We start from the raw sequence: 27,606 nt of genomic DNA, 5'->3' as shown, positions 1-27,606 counted from the left end.
CAGTAAACTAAAGAAAAATACAAAATATCCTTAATAAAGAAGAAATTTCCTCAGTTTTAGCATTTGTTTAGTTTGGTAATTTCGTATCAAACTTGTCAGAGACTTTCATGGATGTGTTTATTGACACAGAGAGTCAGCTGCTTTAAAAAGTTGTCTAAATCCTGCTTGTCATACAAACTCCCATCTGTTTTCATACACTTGTCCAGTTCAGGGAGTCCACTCCTGGTCGATGCCAGAGTCTCAAAAAACTGGCCTCTCATTTCCTGAAATCCCTCCCGACATCTTCTGTGCTGTTGTGTTGGTTTAATGATCTTTCTAAACCCTACACATATGAAGTGTTCAACCACAGAAAACCTCCTGGTCTATTTCAGATATACTTTCCCCAATCAGGGTTTCCATTACCAGAAGGCAACAGATTCACATGGACACAAAGACCTGACAAAACAGGAAGCATCTGCAATTTTTGAGTTTATTATCTTCATCAAATTGGTCCAAAGGGCTCTCATAGCTTTTCAATAAGTCAGATCACAATAAAACATGAAATTATGGACATCAACACAAGGGTTAGACGGGAGAAGACAGCAGGTCATGAAGTGCCCGTGGCTCTCACGTTATTTAAGTGCAGGACACTGCTGCCAGACAACCTAGTTTAACCTCTGCAGCATCCAACAGGACAAACTGCTGCTCTGTTTTTTAACCGTTTCTAGACTCAAACAGAGCCAAGAAAAATAAAACTGTAACATGTTTAACATTGAATTACTACTGCCTTTAAAAAGTGTACAGTTCAGTCATTGCCATTTCCCCAGGGAGGTGTGTTGTCTCGTCTCCGTGGCTGTTCGAGTAACTTGTTCTCTAAGAGCTGGACACCTCACTGCGATGAAGTGATGGAGGGCATGTTTACCTTCTTGGAGCCTAAACATGTCAGTTCTAGAAAAGAGGTAGCTAACAAACACCCCTTGGCACAAACTTGCCATCAGTGCCTCTGTGCTTTACTGACCTGCTGACAGACGTCAACAGCACCTACAGGCCAGCCCCTGTCCACACCCACCCAGACTGATTCAGCACAACCTGCCCCCCTAACCCCTCTGTCCCCATCTTCACAAAAACTGAGATCAATATTACAACCCAAGAAAATGTTTTGGTTTTTTAAATCTTATTCCTTTGAAACTTGACATCAAAGCACAAAAACACCCTGACTTGTGTAGCATGAGAAATACAGTACGTTTATAAAAAAATACAAAAAAAATGCACTTTTTGTTTATTTAACCAACAAGAGAAGTAGAAGTGACATAACAGGAAGTCTATGTATTTTTTTTCGTCAAAACTTTTTCTCCCCCCCCCCCCCGTAGGATATATTGTAGGATCTATTTACAGCATCATGTCAGAGAGTGGAGGGAGTACCAAAGCACAAACACATTTGGGGGGGGAAACTGTTGAAAGAGAAGCCCGGGTTGTAAACGGTTCTTCATGAAGGAGGTGTTTTATTTAAACCTACTGTCTGTCTCGAGTCAAAATTACGAACAGTCAAAGAGTTTGCAGTCCCTCAGGAGAAAGGGAGGGGAGTTAGTCCAGAGCGATTATGTCATCGTCGTCATTGTTGTCGCCTGCCGATTGGTCTGTCCGTGGGCGCTTGGTGGAGGTCTCGCCAGTTTCGGCGTCTGAGTGCTTCCTCTTTGTGCCACCCGTCGCTGCTGCTGCTGCTGAGCTGGAAGCCGCCCCATCCTCCTCATCAGAGTCGACTATCATGATGTCGTCATCCTCTGACGGAGCTGAGATCGAAGAAGAAGAAACGATACAGGTTTATTTGCACAACAGAGAACAAACAACGATTGCCCTTTTAGACCGTAGTGCTCAAAAACAAGATAAATAGTAGAAAAAAGTCAAAAAGAAAACCAAGCCATTTATTTTGGTTGTTCAGCTAAAATATGTCCACTTATATTCACTAATTACTGCAGCGGTTACCCTAAAGTCTGGAGCAGGACACAGCTCTCACATTATGCAGTGCTGCAAGTGGATAGTGCTCCAATAGGGCCTAGTTTTTGCTGCACTGGCTTAGCTCGCTGTGTTAAGGAGAAAACCCATTTTCAATAAGACTAATGCAGAGGCTGGGATTGCCCCAGCGCTCTCTCCACTGGCCTGTCTCAACAAAGCCTGGAACGCCCCAAAAAACTATTGAAACAAACAAACAAAAAAAACTTTCCATTCGATGGAGCTGATAAGAGGGACACTTAAGTGCTCATTTTTATTTATACTATCATTTCTTTCTTTCTTGTTAAAATAAGCTTATATAGTCATTTTTAGAATGTGTTTGTGTGCGTGATTATTTTAAAGTAAAACTAATCCATCACAGATTTACAGTACAGTAGTGACACTGACCCTTGGTTGGTCTTTTTGCCAAACCTCCACAACTGCCAGCTTATTCAGGACTGATCTGTTGAGCACACCTATCGGCTTGAGAGCTCAACTTCTGACACAGAACTAAGTCTCTTCTAACTGCTTGTGTCAAAGTGTATATATAATTACAAAAGGACAGCAGAAATGTAACATGAATGTGAGGTGAGCTTTTAGAGCACAAAAATAGTGTACATGTAGGCAAAGATGTGCTCTAGACGAAGAAACTCAAGAGTTGTTTGGCCATCACAGTGATGGGCATGCTGAATGTGTGTTTTCAGGAAAACACCCTCATGCCAACTGTGAGTCATGGTGGTGGAAATGTTACTGTTTGGGGTTGCTTAGCAGCCTTGCTGCGAGACAAACACCCAGAAGTCAGTGGACCACCAAGGACCAACTCAAAAAGAGGAAACCAAAGCTTATGCAATGAATAAGTTGAAGCTGAGAATCTCATCAAAATGTTGAAAAGCATACAGATAATGACAGCGCAATGGAAAACCCCGAAGGATCCCCAAACTGAGGCAATTTTGAATAAACTGGTCAAATTTCCCACCGTCAGATTCCGATTTTCCTTCAAAGAACTTTTGGCTTCTCCAAATGTCACACTATTAATATTTGTCTTGATTTGGACTAACATATTTCTGAAATCTGTATCTGTAGGCTTTTCTGTAGGAGGATAAACGTACTGAAAACGTCCACAGCAGTTCCAGAGGGCGTCACTTTATTATCATTTTTACAAGACTGTATGTTAACGCCTCCAGTCATGGCATTAGCATCGTGACCACTACGATGCTGACCTTTAGAGGATGTTGACGGCTGGGCGGAGTCCTTGTTGCCGTTGGTGATGCTGTTAACCTCCTCTTGGTTAGTCTGAGGGGGTGGAGCCTTATCTGGGGCCTCACCTACTACCTCGAATTCCACATCCCGCTCTAGGTCCTCACTGCCAATAAGGAGAGATGCACACACTTTTCAGCTTTGGTCCCTTAGAGAGGCTGACTGTAAACTGTGAATTTCATTCATGCGTTCATGCACACAGGTACATACACGTGCAGGACATTAATGAGGAGTGTGTAGTCTTGGAGGAAGTCGTCAGCTTGGAGCCGGCTGCCGTTACGGATCCCAAAATCAGAAAGAAATTTGTTGTTGTTGCCTGTGAAGAGAAAGAATAAGTATAAATGTAAGGAGAATGCATTCTTGAACCTATAAAGACCGTAAATAACACAATTTCATAATTTAACTACCAACTACTAACTAACTGTTAGTAGTTAAATTAATTCCTACTATAAAAAAGTTATTATACTCCTTTCAAACACTGTATCAGTTTTATCATTAAAGCTGTTACAAATTAAAACGGAGATCCAGCCGACTAACTGAGGCGTTTCTGTTTTTGCCCTGGAATGACTTTTACCTACAGACATCCTGACAAATGCTATTAGAGCACCCTCTTCTGTCCATATGGACACTTTCCACTTGCACTAAATGAAAAACAACTCCCATCTATATCTCTATAGGCAGATATTATCTTTAGCATCATTGTCTGGTACGTTTTATTTTGCACTCCTGTCTTGTGGGTAAATGATCTTACTCTTGCCTGTCCCTCTTCTTTTGGTCTGTCCATCCAGTCTTTCCTTTTTACCATCTCTCTCTAGATCTCCTTTGAGATGTGATTACAACCATCATTTTCATCTTTTCTTCTCTGCCTTGCCTTTTCCTCTATCCTCTAAAAGCCCCCGGTCAAAGCTTAAAGTCTTACATCCCCCCCGCCCCCTTCTTCCTTACCCTCCGTCTCTCCTTCCTCTGAGGAAATGAGGATGGTTCCCTTTCCATCTTCTATCTGAACGTCTGGAGCCACCATACCAAACCTCTCCTTCACAATCTGCACAGAAAGACAAGGAACACAAAGTAAAAAGTAAGTAAAACAACATCCTGTCATGAAAAAAATGACATTTTTGTGACGCTTTACAATCCCATGTAAAACTAAATACATCCTTACTGCTTTCATAGGAATTACAGTATAGTAGCAGCCAGGCGCTGATAATCATATGCACTTGATTAACTGATTATTAAAAGCAGTGTTTACTGAGCAGTAATACACTCTCACTAGCACATTTATGAGCTTCAGTTCAGGAAGAAAAATGTGAGTCTTGCTCAACAGTTGATCGTTTTAAGATATCACAAAGACATGTCACATTCCATATGTCATATTTCTATGGGCCAGTGAATTACAATGGAGGCAGTGAATTAAGGTACTGGAGCTCTTTAGTTAGAGGCTTTTCCCCATTACCTACAAATGCACTTAACCTGCTAGATGTAATTGAACTGACTCTAACCAGATTTCTGGGACCAAAAACTTTAAGCACCGGGAAAGATTCATCAGTGGGACAAGGTGTAATCTGTCACGGCAAGATTTTACGATTCTACAAAAGCATAAACTGACACAGTCGATACTGGAAACTGGTGCAGTCTGAACAAGGCAAAGGAAAGGTGTCTGACAGGATAAGCGATGCTCAGGAATTTTACCAATTAATGACATCGTCTTCGATACTGGACGTGCTGTAACATTACCTTGTCTTGCAGAGTGAGCACCATGGTTTTGTGCACGTTGAGTTTGACCGTGACTTCAGGTTTGCTGGCGCAGACGTAGCAGTTAGCGCTGGGCGGGTCTAGCACGCAGGGGACCAGCAGCTTCTTCCTGAGATTGGGGCACTTGTTCAGGAAGATCTGATGCAAGAAAAAATAAGATGGACATAAAAAGAGGCTTATTATAGGAGCCGTATTCTAGTTATGACAAACTCTGGTGTAGTGGCTCTTAACATAAAAAACTAGGCTGCTCTTTGTCGCTTGTGTATGAAAGTTGCACAGGACAATAACAAAAATATGCAGGCATAAAGTCAGAACAAATATTTGACAATATTTTTCAACATTACACTTAAATATACTCCCCCATTCTAGGTTGCTTTAGCAAATCACACCTTTTAGGAGGGTGAACATACTGGTCTATTACCACCTGTGGGTTGGACAAAATGCTAAGGCATTTTCATCTAACAGTGTGCATTAAATTTGGCATCTGAAGCCAAAGGCAGTAGGTACACAAGTGTCAAGAGTCATATATGATCCACTGCTAAAACAGATAACAGCAAACTGACCGTGCGACAGGATTCCAGTTCCCCAGATAAAATCTTGAGCCCCTCCAGCACGATGAGTCCAGCGATGACAGCATTGGTTGTGGCAATAGCTGGGATGATGTTACCTGCCATTGCTGAAGAGAAATTAACAAACACATTTAGAATAGAATAGAATTGAATTGAATAGAATTCAACTTTATTGTCATTGCACATGCACAGGTGCAAAACGCATTTAGATTTTTGGTACTGATTTGTGAATAAAAACTCTGACATGACTGTTTTGTAGCCTTTGTGCGTGACTTACACTTGACATCAAAGCGACTTTTCATGTTCATACTGAAGATGTGCATACGCAGGTTGGCTGCTGCAGTAACAAAGTCCATGGCTGGAGGGTCATCCTGACAGGAAGAGGAGAGGGAGACAGGTAGAGCAGGGTGATAGGACCAAAAATATTTATCACGATATACATTTGAAAATTTGCGATAACGATATAACTGACGATATAATTGACACTACACAAAATACTTTACAACTCCACAACGTTATTAGTGCAAAAAAAAAAAATCAATGTATTTTCACTTAAACAAGCAGCTGTTTTTTATGTGCATTAAAGTTATATAAAAATTTAACAGTGCAAATCCAAATTTCTTGCAGACAGTTTAACCAAAAAGGCATTTCCAGTGGAAATTGGCCGACATATCCTCAGCATAACCATGTATAATATCACAAAACTGCCACAAAGCAGATAACAAATAACAAAAAAGGTTATATACACACAATACGGTAATATTATGTTGAAGCTCATTACGTATCACTCCGCGAGGCTCCTACCTACGATAGTCGTAGTGCTCCGACAATCCATCAAGCGGTGCGGGTTCGTAGCTCAGCAAAGTCGTACTAAAACATTTGACAGATTTTCGAGCGCCGTGTACCACATAAACTCATTTCGAGGTCAGTAAACACAACCAGAATTCATACATAAGGCACACGGGATTATAAGGGGCACTGTCGATTTTCAGAAAAATCAAAGGATTGATTTTAAGTGTGCCGTATTTTCCATAAACCACGGTAATAACGAAGGTCCGCTAGCATGTGCTACCAAAAATAGTGCTTTGTTGTGTATCTGACGGACGAAAGCTAAACCAGTTCCACACCACTGAAGTTGCAGCATTTTTACAAAACAATTCTGGTTCATCCGTTTCATTCAACGATCCGCTTTCACCCTTCTCATTCTCCTTCGCCGCTGTGCTTTTTCTGGCATGTGCGTATGAAAACAAACAACATTATACCGGTATTACCGTGAACGGTATGATATGACCCAGCATTAGAGGCAGGTATTCATCATCTGTGTGCAGCATTTCATTACATCTGGAGCAACTTTCTACTGGAGTAACATTGTATCTGCTGGCTGTCAGTTTGCAAAGCCATTCAGATGAATGTACAAAGTACAATTACTATACTAACATACCAAATGAAACCTGCCCAACAAGTGAAGCTCAGCGACCAGGGTTGACTATTATAATGTGTACTTATTCTGGCAGCCAGCAGAGTGCAGCACTACACTCACAACGCATACTCCACTGAGTGAATGGGCTGTTTTATGTCCACCAATTTTCATTCATTGTCTTAATACATCTTTATTGTTTCTGCAATACAGTCATACTGTGTCATTTATTTAAAGCACTGGCTACATTGTATGTTTGAGCATTTTAAAAAATATTACACTCAATTATGCTCATAGGTCCCATTAAGCTCATTTCCAACACCATATTTTTGGACTGTAGAGTAGCTTTGCATGAATAATCATCTACTTCATTGACTAAAACAATTTTAGCTCCTCTTCCTTCAAGCCAACTTACTTCTGACTGGCTCACACTACACAAAAATAGATTTGAACAGTAGGTTTGTTGGGCTTTTGTGTGTACTGCCAGAACTATTTTCCTGGGATTACGGATAGCCACTCTCATTGACATGATACAGAGTAGAAAAAACAAAGACTGAGTATCCAGAGCAGTCTGACCTCATTTTCAAAGCTGTGGGCATGTTTCATACAAGCATCCACCATTTTTATATGGAAAAATCAAGTGAAAAACTAATTCACAAGAACGTCTTGTCTTTACCTTATCCCAGACCAGCTCAGCACCCTCGCCCTTTTCCTGCAGCTGTGAGCGGAGCGTCTCCACGCTGTGCTGGAACAGCTGGCAGTAACCCCAAACATCCAGAACCTGCTGGTCCTTCAGACCTGAAGCTGGAGTCCCCTCCTTAGGACACTCTAAAGCCAAGAGAAAGGCACACAATATTGTGGTTAATGAAGCCTTTAAAGCAGTGACCCTTTTTATAATTAATATAAATCTGACATCTCGCAGTTATGTTCCTTGTGTAAGCGAACTGTAAACATAAGTAAATTCCTCCACAGGCTGCACGCTGTGCAAACAGCTGTTCTTTATTACATGTGTCATGTGCTTTTGTTATGTTTGTGAGGACACAAAAAATATTTGCTTCGTTTAAACTTACAGCTAATGTGCAGCTCAGTATCTTCCCAACAAAAAGAAGCTGGACATGTTCAGAAGTAAAACTTATACACAAGTAATAAACTCACAATTTAAAATATTTCGAGTTCTTTTCTCGGTCTTCCTGACTCAAACAAGTTGAAATATGGCCCCTAAACACACATGCGCGAGCACAGGTAACGCCAGGTGATGCTGAAAGCCTGGATGGGCTTAAGCTCCGCGTGCATAAAGGACATACCACTGTTCTCTAGCTGGTGCCAGTCTAAAGGTGTAGGAGCTTTCCTCTTCTTCCATAACTTGTCCATGGTCAGAAGGTACATGATGTCATCTTTGAACAGCTGGAAAAAAAAGGAGCAATCATAAACAACTACTCTACGTCCGTGGTGATGCTATGCTAAATGACTAAACTCTAGGATTCTCAACATTTTCTGCAGCCCACATAAGGACAGAATGATCGCTTCTTCAACGGTTGTGTTCTTGACGAATAATCTGCTAGTTTTTAAAGGAGAGGGGAAAAAAACTTGAAATTTAACTAGTCTAAAAGAAAACAAACAAATATTTGCCAAGCAAACTGTGTACTTCGGGTGTAATATGAAACCATTAATTCCTTTCCTCATTAATCTAACGTTCAAATACGTCGAATAGCAAGGGCAACCACCAGTCTACTCAACATCTCGTGCCCATCCCATTTATACTCGCTTGCTTATTTATTACCTTATTGAAGAGTTTGACAGAATCATATCCGGTGGATCGAGCCCATTCCTTGGTGGAAACACGCTTGATGTCCCCATCCTTATCTGAAGCGGTGGCACGAGCCGCCGTCTCTTCGGGATTCCCTTTTAACCGAATTCACAGCTTTTACACAGCAATTAATTTTAACCTACGTTAATATTCATCCTGCTGTGTGACCAAACAATCAAAAAGGATCCCCGCAAAAACCAAAACAGGGAATTCAAAATTGTGAATCCACATTAATGCCACTCTCTCTCTCACTTACATGCAGCCTCTGGGTCCGCTGTGTCCGGCGACACCTCTTGATCTGCATCTTCTTCTCCAAACAGTTGACTGTAGTGGCAACATACAAACAACAGAAGATGACATCATCACACAGCCTATTATCCGCTGATGATTCTGAAAGATCATCTGATGGTTTAGAAATGGTCATATCTAGATTAGTGATTAACAACTGACGAGGTCCCATCTAATCGTAAGACCTCATAGCACTGAGTCACTCCAACAGTGCACTTTGTTCTCAGACTGCTGATTTACTTTTGGTCCCTCAGATATTTGTGTGGGAGGCAGAGCCTCCAGCTTTCTGTCTCCATCCCCTTACTCCCAGATGGTCACAGCAGAAGGCTGCCCCTCCTTGAGCCTGATTCCACTGGAGGATACTTCCTGTTAAAATTTAGTTTTTCCTTCACACTGTTGCCAGCTGCTTGCTTATAGTGGGTCGTCTGATTATTGGGTTTTCTCTGTATTATTGTAGGCTCTTTATCTTACAGTATAAAGCACCTTATGGGCAACTGTTGTTGTGATTTGGTGCTATATAAATGAAACTGAATGTAGTAATTTTCATACACGTGCAGGAACAGTTTAATCAAGATCACACTCTACTCTACATCCAGTCTTAACTGGAAAAAAGAAGATAAAACCGCGTGTGTCAAAAACTGCACGCAGAAAGTGATCAGATCATGCAGAAAATATCCGATTGTTCAGTCTGACGTCACTAGCCGTGTTTGGGTCTAAACTCCGCTGCAGCTCCATATATCAAACGATCACTGTGGCATTACTGAGAGTTGAAAAACTGTCTAAAGTCTTTCATCTTTAACATCCAGGCATCCATGAAAACGGAATTTATGACATTTAACGGAGTTAGAAGTTAGCAGGGAGTTAGCTCGCTAGCTTCTATCTAAATACAATATAGCATGTCCTGACTGCGGGGTTTTGGAAACAAATTAAAACGTACAGCTCTGTTATCACTTCCAGCATAAATGAAGACAGAAAACTAAACAGCAGTGACGTTTGTAGGGTTACTGAAGTTTGGCTAGCTGGTATATAATGATGTGCTACGTGACCGCTAGCGACACAGCTATGTTAGCATAATATAAACAAGCTAACTTTTTTTCCCCACTCGATAAAAGTTAACGTGAGTGTTCTCGGTGGTCAGGAACAAATGTAATCGCATGGCAGGATGCTGTAAAAGGACCAAACTTCAGCCAGGAGAACAACTGAGATAATCCATCCACAATACGAGGTTAGTCATTCATGCTGCTGCATGGGCTGGGCTGTAGTTACATCCTAAGGTTTTAAAAACTGATCTTAAATAAATGATTAGTGGTAATAAAAGCCGAGGGAGGTCAACAGGGATCACTGACTGTTTTAGGAGCTTTTTGAGATAAAATAGAAGAAAATACATAACATTAAACATGTTAACAACACAAAAGCCATATTAAACGCAGACTACTTTAGACCCGGAAGTAGGATTCGTCGCGTCATCACTGAACAACCGGATTTAGAGGTAGTGAGGCACAGTGGGATCACATTTCATGATGTGTTTTTCACCTAACCTGTCCTCTTCCTGCAAGATCAAGCCTGGCAAAAGCCACTAATATTTGCTAAACTAATACGCAGACTGCAATCAAATGTAACTTGAAGCCCAAGAATGCATGCGTAAAAAGAACACGGCTTACTTGAAGAGATATTTGGCCCAGACGATGCAGTGAATGGGCTCAGATGGTGTGTTTCTTATGGTGCATCCTGGGAAGGTCTTCTGTGCTGGTTTCGGCTGGCACTCGTAGCACTCTGTCATTCCCTGGGTAAGAAGCAGCAGAGAAGAGACATGTTCACCGCCCTTGCTCAAAAATCTGCAGCACAGATCAAAATCAAGGCCCTTGATGAATTTTAGTCTGACCCCCATTTCCCTTTGGGTTCTTGGCTACCTTACACACAATGTAAAAAGAGCTTAAAGACATGCAGCCAAATTGTTGGTTCTCTGTGTGAAAAAATATCAGTGCTACCTTCTTGATGACCGTGACCTGTCCCAGGTATCCAGCAGTGCCACTCTCTATCAGAGGGATATCAGCTGCCAAACACATCCTGTTGACATGGTTACGGGCAGCTGGGGAGGCAACACGTGGTTTTATTTACCTCATTTGAAAGCGTTAGCAGTAAAAGAAGATATTTCGGTAATGCTGTAAGACGAGGGTACCTCTGTTATCCAGGGCGTTCATCACAAGCATGAATTTTCTGAAGAACTCCACGTTGTATTCAGGGCTGTTAAGGAAAAAACAAACCATGGTCAGTCCCACATCAGTACATTCTTGAAGGAGCTAACCTCAGACTGACCAAACTGTGAAAAAAAAAGGAGAAAGAAACGTGCTTCATGATGCTGTCGTGGTATGCAGTGATGTTGGCACTGGGGCAGAACTGCAAGGCGCTCTCTTTGGCCACCTACAAGACAACAAGAGTAAGGGACGGATGTATAAAGTGCACAGAGGACGTTTAAAATAGCAGCTCAGACAGAACTCTGCAGCCTGCAGGACCAGAGGTGAGTTACATACCTGTGCTTTAGACTTGCCTACATGCTTCTTCTGAAAGAGGAACTGACGGTTCAGGTTGCTGACATCAATTGTGTCCAAGTCAATCTGCCAAAATCAACAGGGTTGTAAAGTCAGTCGAGTCCAATCCAACAATCAAACACTTTTCTATTTGTTTGAACAGAAACGCCTGCTAGGTCACAACAAACAGGGGTAAGTCAGTGCGACAATCAGAGGACTGCACGAGCATTTTAAACACCAAGAGAAACAAGTAATTCTCTGCTGAACGTCTTTCTTTTCATATAACTATTTTACTGCATTTTAATTGTTCTAGATTTGCATTAATGTGTTTTCTATGTGCTGCGTTTGGATACAAAGTTAGAGAGGCAAGACTGAGATAGTTTGGACATATGCAGGAATAGATAGATATGGATATATTGGACAAAGGATGCTGAATATTGAGCTGCCAGGCAGGTGAGAGGAAGACTGCAGAGAAGGTTTTGCACAAGGTTGGTGTGAGAGAAGGGGATGATAGGGAGAGGGTGAGACAGAGTGTTCTGTGTGTATAGCACTGCTGCTAATTCAGTCGGTGACAAATAAAAGTTTCACAATGTTATCTCAATTCTAGCCAAGAGGTTAATTAAATTATTTAAACAGTAGCTGGTTAACTGCTACAGGATTACAGGCACAAGCAGCAAAAAAACCTCACACAGGGTGTTTGCAGGTACCACTGAGATGATGACAGTAAAGTAAAAGATAACCAGAAGACTTTACGACCTGTCGTTGACCCTTTTTAAGAGGGAGAGGCTGTAGTAGCCTTAACTAATGAAGTCTGTGGTGGATGCCAGATGACAAAAAAAATGAAACTGTTTATGTAAAGAGCGAGGACAGACAGGATGGATTCTACTTTCATAAATAAAATACTGCAGCGCCGGTTATTTTGGCTGCAGACATTAAATGCACGCAGTCTCATGTTTGACTCTGGGAGACTGATACCAGCAGGATAAGAGAGAAGGCGAGCACAGGCTCAAACAATGTCATCAAGAGTTTACTGAGACAAACTAGACACTCCTGACTTTTCTAGCTTATCATGTCAATGTCATTCTCAAATGTCCCCCAAATACAGGACACTACACTCAAGAGAGGGGTAAGCAAATCTGAAATCAATCTGCAGGTTCTTATTTGGTTGTATCAATTATAATGTTACCAAAAATATAATAATTAAATAAAGAAATACAATAGCGTAACCAGTGCAAACTGCTTCTAACAAGAACAGAATAAGGAATAGGAGCAAACTTGAGACATCACTCTCTAGTTTGAAAACCAGAAGCCTCACAGACCCTCAATGGTGACAAAGTTCAACGCAGACCTTGTCACTGTGAAAAGGAAATGTCTGCGTTCCCACTACATTTACCCAGCTTCCTGAAGAGAATGGCACTTGCCGAGGTCATGTAGGACCCTCAAAACACCAAAACCTACTTTTGGGTACTCTCTTATTCACATAGGGTTGCCACAGTGGGTCAATGCACATCATTTGATCAGATCTATTGCTTGTCAGGCAAATGTGTAAACCACTACTCTATGGACAGTGACAAAAGAAACAGAGGTCAGAGGGTGCCCTGACACATATAAGATCTGTAATAGGCACAGTAATGCAGTAGTTAGAAATGTCCCCTCACAGCATGCAGGCTTCTGGCTGAGGTGACTGTGTGTTAAGTTTGCATGCTCTTGCTGTTCACTCTGGCTTCACAGTGAAAAGATATGCACATTATGTTAATTTATTATTCTAAACTGACCATTGATTTGAGGTTGGTAAAGAGTTTTAAGTGTATAGATTATGATGCCCAAAGAACGTATGGTTAAGTGCCCGAAGTGTTAATTAATAACAACTTAATAATATAATAACTGGTAGTTGATATAGAAGTAAGCTCTAATTGTTATACATAATAAATCTCAACAGTTCCAAAGTGCTCTTGCCATTTCCATTTTCAGTAACACATTTCTTAAATCAATGTGGTGGTTGTGTTATATCTTAGGTACAACAGTGTGATGACAATACAGTGTGCTTGGTGTTTTTTCCTCCTACCAGTGTTGTGAAATTTAAAGCCTCTATTTATTAATGTCAGATTGGCCATTTATGCATTCTGCAGTTAAAAAAATGAAATGGTACAGACACAAAAGGGGGGGGGGTGTCCTTGGCTCTAAACCACACAGTACGTAAGGGAGAATTTAATACACAATTTAACAGCACTTTCTGAGCACCCGTGAACTCCTCACGCTCAGCCCCCAACCAGCACGCACATACATTCTATGAATAAAGAAACTGAGCGTTTTGCGTTGATAGATACAGTGAGGATGTTTTTTCCCTATAATACACCGTCCATGGCTAAGCACGGAGATGTCTAAGCACCTCCATGGTGGCACACAGCCCGCGGTGTCCTTACAAAGAAGTTGACTGGCTAACTTAGCAGTGATAATGGCGCCAAATATCCCGGCTACATCGCTACGATCTTGTTCGACTTTTTTCCACCCTCACAGATAGATATCCTTGCCGGTCCATTTGACGCTGTTCACGCGGTGTTAACAAACCACCAGCGAGATAGTAATACAGCTCATCTTTGAATGCCACGTCTCAGCAATTAGCCTGAGCCCACACGTCTCCTCTTGACACACTCATTGCAGCACAAAGAACCAGTTAGCATGCTAGCCGGCTAGCTACCAAAGACACAGCCACACAAACAAACAGCGTGAACGGGACGGACCACTTCGATGTTTTTGAAGCCGGTGAGTACAAGGTTCTTCAGTAGCTCGCAGCCGATCCCTCCTGCTCCCACTACCAGGACCTTGCAGGTGGAGATGGAATCAGCCAGCTCTTTTCGGAGGGAACCCACAAGTTGGACCATGTTGATGGCTAAAGACAGAACCTGCAGCTCCCGGAGGCTAGCTGTTAGCTTCTTCTTCTACACAACCCAAGACCCACCCACTTCCGGGTCACACACTTTTTCTTTTGTGAGAAAAAGTAGTAGTTTGTCATTTTAGCGCCCTCTTCCAAATGCCACTAGTATTTACGATATAAAAGATAAGGCTTTTATAATAGGGATTCGCAATTCCAGGCTTCAACGGCTGGTGTCCTGCAGGTTTTAGATGTGTCCTTGATCCAACACAGTTGATTCAAATGGCTAAATTACCCCCTCAACATGTCTTGAAGTTCTCCAGAGGCCTGGTAATGAACTACTCATTAATTCAGGTGTGTTGACCCAGGGTGATATCTAAAACCTGCAGGACACCGGCCCTTGAGGCCTTGGAGTTGCCCACCCCTATTGTATAAGATATATATAAGATAAAGCTCCTTGAATAGCATTGTCTAAATCTAATTTCTTGTCATTTCATTAGTATTTATACTTAACAGCAATTCTCTTCTCTTTCCCCTCACCCCCCAACCACTCACTGCAGGTGGCTGCCCCTTGCTGAGACTAGTTGTGCCAGTGGTTTTTTCCTATTCAAAGGGAGTTTTTTCCTCTCTACTGTTGCCAAATACTTATTCATAGGGGGTTGTTTGATTGTTAGAGGGTTTTTTCTAGTATTGTAGGGTCTTTACTTTACAATATAAAACACTCTGAAATGACTGAAATGACAGTCCTGTGGACTGTGATGTCATATTTGTTACAAATTCTGTCAAAAATGACATTTTTCGCGTCATTGGGACTTTACACCTAGATACATTGGGGTTATATAAAAGTCACTTTGCCAAAAAAAAAAACTGATTGGGGATCTACCTTAAGACTAAAACGTTCTTTCTGGCTCAGAACGACTTATGATGTATTTATCCAGGTTAAACGGCTCGTTGACAGTAAAAGTGTGTTGTTGTTTTTTTAAAGAGAAATCTGGCCAAGAGGGTAGCAGAAATTGAGAATAAGTCATTTCATTATTTTAAAAATAACTCCTTCTTAAATCCTGTAGACTATAAGATAATTACCCAAAATAAATAAGGATATTGAACATTTAAAAAATGTAAAACATCAGGAATAACCTTTTGGGGGCAGATGATCATTTTTATATTAAAGTCTTTTTGGAAATCTCTCTGTGCATACATTCAAAGCTGGTCTGTGAAGAGAAGTGGGATACGTTCACTTCAGCTTCACGTTGCACACATCACATTTGGCTTTGCTTGCTTGAAAAAAAAAATCAGAACATTTTCATTAAAAAATAGTCTTTGTCAATCATTTGCCTTCTGAGGCGTAAATAAACACACGTAGGAGGGATCGATAGGGCGGTGTACCCGTACCGTACACGTTTTATTTGCTCCTGCATGCCACTCTGACCAGACACTCTTGGCGCAGACCTTGAGAGAATTAAACGTGGTTCCCGCAGCACTCAGCAGCCCAGGACGTGTGGATGCACTTTTACTTCAGAGATGGTAAACACAGGGTTTCCTCTGGTGTGACCTCGCGTGTTTTCTTCCCGGCTGGCCCGCCTCTGCCTCCGCCTCCAGCTGCAGCGCACAGACTGAGCTCCGTCCAGAGCGCCACAGCTGCCCGAAGGAAAAGATGGGATCCGCAGGACACTTGAGCTTAGTGCTGCTGCTTGCATTTCTGCTGGGGCTTCATCACTCCTCAGGTTTCTGGATCGTCAACGTTGTCTTTCCTCCCCCAGCCAAACCTAAAGTACCCAGCAACAGCACTCCTCCACTTATTATCGGTAAGTACAGGGTCTGTCTGTTTGTTAATATGTATGGAAGATTAAAATATACTGCTGTGATATATACCCGAGATTTATTGTTGATTTAGCTGGACATCTATGCGGAAACATGTAGCACGAAGGTCCAGTACAGTCGGGGGGTGGGGGTGTTTTTAGGTCACACACAGCACTCTGTACATTTGACCCTGCAGGCAATATCAGTGTTTTCTCATCAGGAAAGCTTTAGGGACACAATTTAGTGACTGTGCTTTGGATAAACCTCCACGCTCAAACTGAAAGACTATTAAACCTGTTCTTTTCCTACATATAATTTAAAATAAATCGTCCTCTCTATCTCAAGAAATTTCTTTTAAAGTTCAGCTTGCCTTTTTATGAAATCTCAAACATCCAGAGAGAGACATTTTCGCCTCAGAATTTGAAGAAGTGGTATTTTTATTGTCTTTGATATGATGATGTTTAAACACTGGACTGACCAGATCGCAGAAGAACTGCTGTGTACGCGGTGCAAATAGTGTAGCTGGGTAACGGTAAATCATGCAGCTTCTCCTGTGGGTCAGGGGTCAGTTTCGCAAATTCAGAAACAGATCCAAATATTTGCATTTCACAAAACTGTCTGCTATGTCAAATACACCTTATTTGCTGAATTCTGGGTAAATTAAGGCTAAAAGAAAACATGTGACCACATCAAGGTAATCATCGTAAATCACCCACCCCGGGATAAAGTGTTTTGGTAGGTTTTGTGCTATTAGAAATTAGATGATGTTATCCCTTTTAGGCTTACACTGTACCATTTCCCTCTTTTTGCTGCTTGTGATTCACAGTTAGCAGTCAAAAAGTCATCGTCCAGTCAGGGATTTGTGCAGTCTACTGCACAGGAGCTCCAAGTAAAGGACAGGCAAACAAAATGAGGAGATTTTGACTAAAAGGAGATAAAGAAAATGCTTTGAGTTCTACATTGATTGCTTTAAGTGAACCAATCGACTGACATTTATTTAAACTCAAAAAACAATGTGACTAAACAGCACTAACAGTTTTACCCATGACTTCAATATGATTTTGTGAAAAAAGTAAGTGAAATAAGTGGAAGAGATGGGTGTAGAAATGTCCTTACCTATAAAAAAAAGGCAGATTACTGTCGGCTCGTTTCAAGAAAGACTGGTAGGTGTCAACCGACAGCTTTGACAAGACCTTAAAAGTGTTCAGCGAGAGTAGAAGTACCAAAGAGTCAACATGAAACACCTGCAGAAATCTCTGCAACTTCCTGAAATATATCTTTAACACTGAAAAAGAATGGTGGTTATGGAAGGACAAAGAAAGGAAGCAACCACTCAAAATGAAAAACAAAAACAAACAAACAAAAAAAAGCGTTGCTGAAATTTTAAAGTTTGCAAAATGCCACCTCGATGTTTCACATCACCTATTTAGCAGTCATCTTGTGTGCAAAGATGCTAAGTCTGAAGGAATAAAGGCAACACATCATCACAACTCTAAGGCATGGTGGAGGGAGCATCCTGGCATGGGCCCTGTACTTTGAAGCAAGTTCAACATTACCAGGTCACCTTTCTTTCTCTGGTTTCAGCATTAGCAATCAGGCTAAGCCGTCGATCAAAGGTGATTATGAGCTTGATAAGTTAACCCAGGATTTATCTATCGAAGCACGAGTGTGTTCGCATGAAAGGGGCGATATCTGGGAGCAGAGCAACTGATTCAGGTAAAACTATGTTATTATAAGAGGTTAACCACATAAAAGCAGTGATGTGAGCGACTGCAACATGAAAGGAATCAGACAGTAAATTACAGCACTGAAAACACCTAAAGTGTGTGTTTGTGCTATAAGTGCTCTTTCATTAAGTCATAAAAGAACAGATGTATTATAATTGTTATTACTCATATTTAGATAAGCAAAAGATAGTTTTAGTTTTTATCATTTTCAGCTGCAGCCCTGGTGATGTTTAAAGGTCTGAGAGCAACCAAAGAATAAATCTCAGACCTTCCCAACCGCAGACGTTTCCTTCTTAAAGTGAAAATGAGATCATTAATATAACAACATTAGATAAATTGGATTCCACTGTTTGTTTTTGTTTTGTTTTCTAAATTGTAGTGTGGTTTTTATTTCCAACTTAAATTATATAACTCTTTAATGTGGCAGGAAATTAGCTTATCAACATCTGGTCTCAGGATCCTCCAGAGCAAAGCAGCTGTGCACATTTTTTAATTGCAAAACAGGAGACAGAATATTGACAGGATATCAAGGAGAAACAGAAAAACACAATAAGACAGAGTGTAGGTAGGGGTTATTATAGCTTTGTATTTTCTAATTAGTTTTAATTTTAATTTTATTTTGACCTGTTGTTTTGAATTCTGACTGAATTCTATATATATGAAATTTAACAAAATTGAAAAATAAAATACAAAAAAAAGTACAGGATAGTGTATACTGTATACATTCCCAAATTTAGTTGCAGATTTTAATTCAGTCTCTCTCCAGTTCCTCAATGTTCCCAGTCTTTAATCTCAACGTTCCCAGTCTTTAATCTCAACCCCCCCAGTCTTTAATCTCAACCTCCCCAGTCTTTAATCTCAACCTCCCCAGTCTTTAATAGCTCCAGAAGCATCTTCCAAATGTCAAAAAATTCTGATGATCTTTTCCGAAAAGTATAGTTTTTATTTTTATTTCCTATGACCAGTGATCTATAGCAGTGGTTCCCAGCTCTCTGAGCTGGTGACTCTTCATCATGCAAAAAGTCACTTTGCAAACTCTTATCACAGCTTTAATTAATGAATAATCTCTTTGATTTCTTTCAGTTCAATTAAATGATTCCTCAGTTTCATGTTTCATATTTCATACAATATGAAACTGAAGAAGTCAGAGAGCTTCTGATTCCTTCTGATGACACGCAATCTGTAAAAAAAAATATGATTAGGATCATTGATTTATGACAGCTGTCTGGGAAGTCCATCAGTTCATCAGTTCTTTGTTGCATGGTTGTTAATAGACCTCTCTGCATTGAATCATACCTGTTATTAATCTCTGTCTCTCTTCCACAGCATGTCTTAATCCTGTTTTCCTTCCCTCACCCCAACCGGTCACAGCAGATGGCTCCGCCCCTCCCTGAGCCTGGTTCTGCCAGAGGTTTCTTCCTGTTAAAAGGGAGTTTTTCCTTCCCACTGTCGCCAAAGTGCTTGCTCATAGGGGGCCATTTGATTGTTGGATTTTTCTCTGTATGTATTATTGTAGGGTCTACCTTATCTCACAAAGTGCCTTGAGACGGCTGTTGTTGTGATTTGGCACTATATAAATAAAATTGAATTGAATTGAATTGAATTGGAAGTTTGCTGAACTTCGGCAGCAGTTTGCAGTGCTGTGTATTGGTCCCACTTTTTCCTGCAGTACAATTAACATTTGACACACTGTTGTGTTTGCATGTGCCCTCCTGCTCAGTACCGGGGAACCTGGGGAACCGTCTGGAAGCCAAAATAGACAAGCCGTCGCTGGTCCACTGGCTGTGCTACAAGAAAACTGAGAAATGGTTCCCACTGTGGATCGACCTCAACATGTTCATACCCATAGGTGTGGACTGCTGGATCGATAACATCAGGTGAGACCTGCTGTCTGCTCTCACATCCACGTTTAAGCAGTTTAACAACACCTTTGATCTACAACTTTGCCTTACTGTAGGTGACAGCTGAGGAACAGACTTTTATGTTATGCTTACGCTTGTCAGTTTTGTTTATCTTTAGTCAGGTTTTTCATCACTGAATACATGTTTTGCAGAATTTGAAAACTTAGCCATGTGTTTCCACATTTGTGCGTCCTGCAGACTCGCTTACAACAGGACAACTCGGCGGTCATCCAACTCACCCGGGGTGCAGGTGCGAGTGCCTGGATTTGGGCAGACCTATTCCATTGAATATCTTGACTATAACAGACTGGCTGGTGAGAAAAATACATCTGTGTTGGTAAACTGGTAAATTTGGGGGACTAGTTTCTGACATCTTTTAATGTATTTCTACACTGAGTAACAGAGAAATGTTTAATGGTCATGAAGGCAAAAATATAAAGGAACATGTAGCCCAGTGCTTTATTTCCATACTAGATTTGGACTCTTAAACTGACCGAGTCTGCTACTGTTCTCTGAAGGTTACTTTTACACCATGGTGGAACATCTGGTCAACGTGGGCTACATCCGAAACGAGACCGTCCGCGGAGCACCGTATGATTGGAGAGTAGCTCCTAGTAAGTCTGTATTATTTTTATGTTAAGAGAGAAAGCACGGTGCTTTGCATGTGTTTGCTTACGAGTATACAAAAGAAGTTTCCTGAGCAGCTCAGCTTCTGCTGTTTTTTCTTTTTTTTTACTAATTATGCCACGCAGGGGGGGTCAATGATAAAAATCTACATTACTAAAGAACATTAACTTATGCTTTTATTTAATCATGTATTAAAGTCATGTTACTTTTTTTAATACAATAGGAGCAATTTTCAGATGTGCTTCCTAGTATAGTACAGATAATTGTGGTAATTACTTTGACTTTTAATGTCTCCCAACTTCTGAGAAGAAAAGTCTTCACTAGCCACTTTAACAACTATATACTTCACTATGTTCTTCTGCAAGTTGCTGACTTTAGTGCTGGAAAGGTGAGTTTGTTATGTCGGTGGGAGAAGCAGGATTGAACCAAGCGATAAAGTTGTCGGTCGAGAATACTAATATATGCTGATGCTACAGTATTGTACACCCCATAATTTGGTAGCGTGTAGCAAATATAACTTCAAGTATTTGTTTTCTGTGTGACTTTGTTAGATTCTTACATTGCTGTAGAGGAAGTTTGGCGCATTCTTCACATTATAACAACTCTTCTTGAAGTTTTTGGGCAATTGTTTTTGATGTCCTGCCACATTTTAATCAGGTTGAAGTCAGACAAATGGTTTCACATTTGACTCTAGAATACTTCTATATATAGAGTTCATGGTTGACCCAACTACTGAAAGGTACCCAGGTGCTATGGCTGCAAAACAAGTCCAAATCATCACCTCTCCACTACCACTGGATTCAGTTGAAAACATTTAATATGAGGGATTTGTGCTGATATGTTGTATTTGGTTTATGCTACATGTGATGCTGTGCATTATGGTCCATATGTCCACTTTGGTCTTATTTTTCTAAAGGACATTGTTCCTGAGGTCTTTGCTCAGATGCAACTTTGCAAACCTAAGAAGAGGCTTTCTGTTGGCAATCAAGCCAAACTTGAACAGCCTGTTTTTTTAACATGCTGACTGAGACCTGTAGAGTCTGAGATGTAGCTCCTGGGGTAAATTTGCTGGTATGTAGATATCATGAATGTTTTCGTCTTCTCACTGTACAATGATGGACTTCAGACTGTATGGGAATGGCCTTATTGATTATTGCTGATATATTTCCTCCTTATGGGCGATCATGGCTTAAGAGTTGGCAGTTCGCCTTGTAATCGGAAGGTTGCCGGTTCGAGCCCCAGCTTGGGCAGTCTCAGTCGTTGCGTCCTTGGGCAAGACACTTCACCCGTTGCCTACTGGTGGTGGTCAGAGGGCCCGGTGGCGCCAGTGTCCGGCAGCCTCGCCTCTGTCAGTGCGCCCCAGGGTGGCTGTGGCTACAATGTAGCTTGCCATCACCAGTGTGTGAATGGGTGGATGACTGGATATGTAAAGCGCTTTGGGGTCCTTGGGGACTAGTAAAGCGCTATATAAATACAGGCCATTTGTCATTGTGTTAACACATATCTGAATGCTGCAGACCATCAAACTGCCAAAATCTCAATAATCAAATGCTCTGATTAGCAGCGCCTGGCTGCTACTTATCCTATTAATTCCACTGGAAGTAAAAGGAGTGTATTTTGTTTTTCACACACTGCTTCTGCATGTTGGTTTAGCTTTTTAAAAATATATATTGACACAGTGTAGCATATCACAGGTTGCTTTTCATCTGAGGTTGCAGTTACCTCATTTTAATACCTGCTAAGGACCACGTGATTTTTATTTACCAGCTGGTTCTTAGAGCTAATCCTAGAAAGAGGAGTGGATTTTCTTTTAGGACACCAAAACTCTAAAACAAACTCACTAGTTTTTATTCACACACTGACTGTGAGTACATTTGGTGTTGCATGTCCTGATTGTGGCAGCAGGTTCTCAAGTTATTTTGACCAGATGCAACCAAATTTTAATTACACTACATAATGATGTTTGATGTGCACCTCTTAAGGTTCTTGCTGTGAGCCTGTAACGTTTTTATTTCCCTTCGTCCCCCCACAGATGAGAATGCAGAGTACTTAGCAAAGCTGCAAAACCTGGTTGAGGAGATGTACAACCAGTATCAGGAGCCTGTCTACCTGGTGGGACACAGCATGGGATGCCACTATGTCCTCTACTTCCTCAACCAGCAGCCTCAAGCCTGGAAGGACAAATACATCAGAGGCTTCATTTCTCTAGGAGCGCCATGGGGGGGTGCAGTAAAAGTACTCAGGGTCCTGGCTTCAGGTAATGATAAGAACGCACAGAACAGAATACAGATGGAGGGGCTAGAAAGCGGTGTGAACCTGAAACTCTTTACAGGAGAAAATGATGGCCTCTCGATGATTTCGAACCTAAAGATTCGGGAGGAGCAGAGGATGGTAACCACCAATGCGTGGATGCTTCCTGTAGAGGGCATCTGGCCAAGTGACCACGTATTCATCTCCACGCCGAACTTTAACTACACTACAAAGGACTACCAACGGTTTTTCAAAGACATTGATAATGAGGAAGGCTGGTAAGAAACAGTTTGGTTGGTTTGGTTGGTTTTAGAAAGTCTTGATTGCCAAAAGTTAAAAAAGCAGACCAGAAATTGTATAGTACCAGTGGTCATCTGTATTTACTGCTTTACCTCTCCTTTGAGAGCAGAAAGTGTGAAATTTCTGGGCTCTTTGTCTTCTACTTCTATTTCTATCTAAATGGTAGCATCTTGCTTTTTCTTGAACTATACCTTTTTAGCATATAGATCAAATACTTCTCTTTTTGGTGTATTTTTTCTAATAGCAAACAATGATCATGCCCTCTTGTTGGCTCCAGGTATATGTTGGAGGACACCAAGAACCTCACTAGTGATCTCCACCCTCCTGGCGTCGAGGTATGGTGTATGTATGGCATGGGCCTTCCAACTGCCGTAACAAACATCTACGACGAGGTCTTTCCCAACGGGGACCCAGTGGACTTTGTTTATGCCGATGGAGACGGCACGGTGGACACGTTCAGCATGAGTTTATGCAAACGCTGGGTGGGGAAGCAGGAGAAGCCCGTCCATATCACAGAGTTCAGAGGGCTGTTCCATCTGGATATGGTGTTTCACGAAAAGGTGCTCAACCAAATCCAGGACATCCTGGAGGGCAAATCGGACACACCCACAGAGGTTGATGTCAGAACTGACACTGAATACAGGCGTTCAGGAGTTTGAAGCCATTTACAGTGCTAGAGTCTCACATAGGTGACTTTTGAGCCAGATCAAACATCAAGCTTAAAACAAATACCAGTACCGTCTCTTATCTCAAGCAGGTACAACAGCTCAAAACCAATCTGGACTTGGGGAGAATCTATCACTGACCCCCCCCCCCAGCAAATAGTCCTGACCACTTTATCTTAACTAAACGCTGCTGACTCAACAATGTGGGTTTTAACCCTGACCTGATTATTACTAAACTGAGGTCATGTGTTTAGTTACCTTACGTCTGAAACTTGGTGGCAATTATGGAAATATAATAATCACAGTAATTAAAAATGTAGTAAGAAATTTTTATGATGGTTTTAGTTTTCTTGTTTTCATCTGTGTCCTCCTGTTACATCATCATTATCATTTTATTATTTTCATGCATAAAGACCCAATAAATATGAGACATTTTGTTGTGTGAGATTATTGGATTATTCCCTCAGAAACTTTGTTTTTGATAAGTTATGAGCAATGATCATGAATATTTTTTGAAGTGCTGTTGTGTAAACAGCCGTCTGAATGGTTCACCTTAAAATTACAGCATTTAAGGTCACAAAAGTCCACCTGTGTGGGTCACTTGTTTGGTTCCAGTACAAAAGTCAAGCCTTTATCTCATCTGTTGTTCGACAGCATCTGCTGCTGTGGACTCTTGACTCGCTGAAGTTGCGTTACAGCCAGGTGTAGTGCCAAAATAGTTGCCCCCGTCAGAAAGTGCCTTCCCATCCTCAAGAGAGCGCAGAGGAGCAGGAGCCACGGCGCGTTCATGACTGAAAGAAGAGTTCGCGACTCCTCTTTCAAAATAAAGTCTGTCCTGCAATCAAGTGTTTTAAGAAATAATCTGGATAATTGTGGTCAATATAATTTAATTTCCTTTATGTTAACTGCAGAATTTTAAACTGTAAGGAACACATAATGCTAATCTTTAGACAAAGCTAAGATTCATAGACATATATATTATTATTCTTTTTTTTCAGGAGTCATTGTGCAACAATTATGTACATGCAGGACAAATAAAAGCTTCCTATGCTGGCGGATATTTTACACTGATGTCACACTGAATCTGTAAAATAATAGTTTAGAGTTAAAAAAAAGATTTCAAAGGAACTCTAAATAACTTGATGCCAGCATCACACTGTTTTTCCCTGCAGAGGGACATTGATTTGTCTTGTCACATGTTTCACATGTTCTTTTTGTTTGTTTGCTTGTTTGTTTGTTTTAAAAAAACAGTTTATACTGTATACTGCACTTATTACTTTACTCAAGACCCCACATTATCATATTACTTCAGAGTAGTTTACTCTCAGACTGCTGGTTTACTTTACTTGTGGTTCCTACAATAATTAAAAGTAGAATGTATCAGGGCGAGGACACTTGTGACAAAGACTCCACTTGTGTGGAATGTTTGTGTCACAAACTCCAGCTTGACATATGGGCAGGTGTAAAAGTCATGCAGTGTTTATTTGCCATTTATTATGTGTTAAAAATAATAGAGTTAACAAAAGAAAAATGTGGGGGAGGAGGACCAGGTGGTTGAGGCAAATCAAAGAAATTAATAGTGCCTACAGCTTCTCTAAAGGTCAAGTCAACCAATGCTCAAACAAAAAGGCCCATCTACACAAGGGGTCAGTCAAAGCCATTCAAGTGTTAAGAAATCAGTTTCACCCCGGTTCTTTTTATTCCTCGGGCATCCAGAGACGGCACCGGAACTCAGTAGTCATTTTCACAAAACCTTTATTCATCTTTATTCATCTTCATTTAAGCATGCATCTCCTAGAAGGGAAGACGTGCAAGAGTAAGAGTAATCTCCTCACCTAAGCTACACCAAATTCCTCTACACAACAGAGAAAACAGAGTTAACATATTACAAACACTGGTAACTGGTAGACCCCACCCAGGTCTCCCCTGGGGAATTTCCACTCAACATTAACTTCTCTTTGTCTTACTTTCACAGTTCAAAATGGGGAAGGGCCTCCTAGAAATCTACTCCTAAATTCATTACACACTCAGGCCTTTATTGCATCCAGGGCAGTGTCAGTGTCTCTACAATAATTCTACATCCTACCTAACACATTTTTAAACTCTCAAATAAGCTACGCATATCTTCACAAGAGAGGTATCAACCGCACACCCTAGTGTTTCTAATAACTGTTCCTCTGTTACATATCTACAGGGTACCCCCAAGCTTACCTGTCCAACCTCCTAACACAACCATTCTATTCACACACAAAATCTACTAAGTCACAGAGAGTCAGAAGCAGCCTCAGCTGGCCAGGGAGCTGCCCTTTTGTAATTGGCTTACTACGCCCAGATCAGCTAATAGATGTATGCCAATTAAGTTTGAATGGGCCAATAGTTGGAAGCTCTACACATGGAAGACGAGAGAAACAACAGCGCCACTTATTGTGGCATAAAACATAAAACATAGGCTTTCAAAACCTCAGCTAATTTGAATAACTGACAGGTACAACCACGTGATCTAAGAGGTTGGAGTTGGACTGACTTGTTAAGGAGAAAGATCTTTATTTTCATGAGTAAGTTTTTTTTTATGTATTTGCTAAATAAAACACATTATGGTAGAAAAGAGAGGATGGATTATATGGATTATATGGATAGAAAGAGGGGACACTTTTTGGTAACGTATAGTTTAAGGTAAATAATCATCCAAACGGTACAATTAATATATCCATCCATCCATCCATCTTCATCCGCTTTGTCCGGGGCAGGGTCGCGGGGGCAGCAGCCTAAGCAAAGAGGCCCAGACCTCCCTCTCCCCAGCCACCTCCTCCAGCTTATCCGGGGGAATACCAAGGCGTTCCCAGGCCAGCCGAGAGATATAATCTCTCCAGCGTGTCCTGGGTCTGCCCCAGGGCCTCCTCCCGCTGGGACATGCCTGGAACACCTCACCCAGGAGGCGCCCAGGGGGCATCCTTGTCAGATGCCCGAACCACCTCAGCTGGCTCCTTTCGATGTGGAGCAGCAGCTGCTCTACTCTGAGCCCCTCCCGGATGGCCGAACTTCTCACCCTATCTCTAAGGGAGAGGCCAGCCACCCTTCGGAGGAAGCTCATTTCTGCCGCTTGTATCCGCGATCTCGTTCTTTCGGTCACTACCCACAGCTCGTGGCCATAGGTGAGGGTAGGGACGTAGATCGACCGGTAAATTGAGAGCTTCGCTTCTACACTCAGCTCCCTCTTCACCACGACGGACCGGTGCAGCGTCCGCATTACTGCAGCTGCAGCCCCAATCCGTCTGTCGATCTCCGGCTCCCTTCTCCCATCACTCGCGAACAAGACCCCGAGATACTTGAACTCCTCCACTTGGGGCAGGAACTCATCCCCGACCCGGAGTGGGCACTCCCCTCCTTGAATCGCTACCTTATCGTGGTGGAGGGGTTTGTGTGTCACAGGGATCCCAGGGGCTATGTTGTCTGGGGGCTTTTGCCCCCTGGTAGGGTCTCCCATGGCAAATTGGCCCTGGGTGAGGGACCAGACAAAGAGCGATTCATAAGACCCTTATGAAAAGGACACCGAGGGAACAGTTTACCCTGCCCGGGATAGGGTTACCGGGGCCCCGCCCTGGAGCCAGGCCCGGGGAGGGTGCCCGAGGGCGAACGTCTGGTGGCCGGGCCTTAGTCCATGGGGCCCGGCCGGGCACAGCCCGAAGAGGAGACATGGGCCCATCCTCCCGCAGGCCCACCACCCGCAGGAGGCGCCATAGGGGTCGGGTGCATTGTGTGCCGGGTGGCGGCCAGGAGCGGAGGCCCTGGCGGACTGACCCCCGGCTGCCAAGACAAGACAATTAATATATTGATATTAATATTATTATTTCCTCTACTTGTAGGCCTATCAGAAATAAGAA

The 27,606-nt window shown here is 41.8% G+C and overlaps 2 protein-coding genes across 2 annotated transcripts; one reads left to right on the top strand and one right to left on the bottom strand.

Annotated features, from left to right (window-relative positions):
* Window positions 1-448: 448 nt before the first annotated feature.
* On the bottom strand, window positions 449-14,554 carry uba2 (ubiquitin-like modifier activating enzyme 2). Its single transcript, XM_085280498.1, has 17 exons — window positions 14,325-14,554; window positions 11,587-11,670; window positions 11,406-11,476; window positions 11,235-11,299; window positions 11,044-11,144; window positions 10,717-10,838; window positions 9,024-9,091; window positions 8,741-8,862; window positions 8,265-8,364; window positions 7,637-7,788; window positions 5,821-5,914; window positions 5,538-5,650; window positions 4,957-5,112; window positions 4,171-4,267; window positions 3,436-3,541; window positions 3,189-3,331; window positions 449-1,769 (listed from the first exon to the last, which is right to left on the bottom strand). The coding sequence occupies exons 1-17, from the start codon at window positions 14,463-14,465 to the stop codon at window positions 1,564-1,566; spliced, it is 1,941 nt and encodes a 646-aa protein (XP_085136624.1). The 5' UTR covers window positions 14,466-14,554; the 3' UTR covers window positions 449-1,563.
* Window positions 14,555-15,123: 569 nt separating this feature from the next.
* Window positions 15,124-24,160, top strand: lcat (lecithin-cholesterol acyltransferase). The gene is made up of 7 exons (XM_085280497.1): window positions 15,124-16,260; window positions 19,703-19,859; window positions 20,082-20,197; window positions 20,402-20,497; window positions 22,543-22,767; window positions 22,843-23,038; window positions 23,338-24,160. The coding sequence occupies exons 1-7, from the start codon at window positions 16,110-16,112 to the stop codon at window positions 23,717-23,719; spliced, it is 1,323 nt and encodes a 440-aa protein (XP_085136623.1). The 5' UTR covers window positions 15,124-16,109; the 3' UTR covers window positions 23,720-24,160.
* Window positions 24,161-27,606: the final 3,446 nt, after the last annotated feature.

The sequence above is a fragment of the Mchenga conophoros genome, linkage group LG7 (assembly GCF_057382185.1).
Source record: "Mchenga conophoros isolate Kocher_MC1m ecotype Shallow Benthic linkage group LG7, M_conophoros_male_GT1.1, whole genome shotgun sequence".
Lineage (NCBI taxonomy): Eukaryota > Metazoa > Chordata > Actinopteri > Cichliformes > Cichlidae > Mchenga > Mchenga conophoros.
This window is presented reverse-complemented; position numbering and strand designations above follow the sequence as displayed.

Excerpts from the sequence above, each read along its gene's own strand:
- lcat (XM_085280497.1), top strand. The coding sequence starts at position 16,110 with ATGGGATCCGCAGGACACTTGAGCTTAGTGCTGCTGCTTGCATTTCTG. Across the intron at positions 16,261-19,702 it reads CACTCCTCCACTTATTATCG|TACCGGGGAACCTGGGGAAC; the intron begins GTAAGTACAGGG and ends CCTCCTGCTCAG. Across the intron at positions 20,198-20,401 it reads TGACTATAACAGACTGGCTG|GTTACTTTTACACCATGGTG; the intron begins GTGAGAAAAATA and ends TGTTCTCTGAAG.
- uba2 (XM_085280498.1), bottom strand. The coding sequence starts at position 14,465 with ATGGTCCAACTTGTGGGTTCCCTCCGAAAAGAGCTGGCTGATTCCATC. Across the intron at positions 11,145-11,234 it reads GAACGCCCTGGATAACAGAG|CTGCCCGTAACCATGTCAAC; the intron begins GTACCCTCGTCT and ends TTGCCTCCCCAG. Across the intron at positions 3,542-4,170 it reads AGAGGAAGGAGAGACGGAGG|GCAACAACAACAAATTTCTT; the intron begins GTAAGGAAGAAG and ends TTCTCTTCACAG.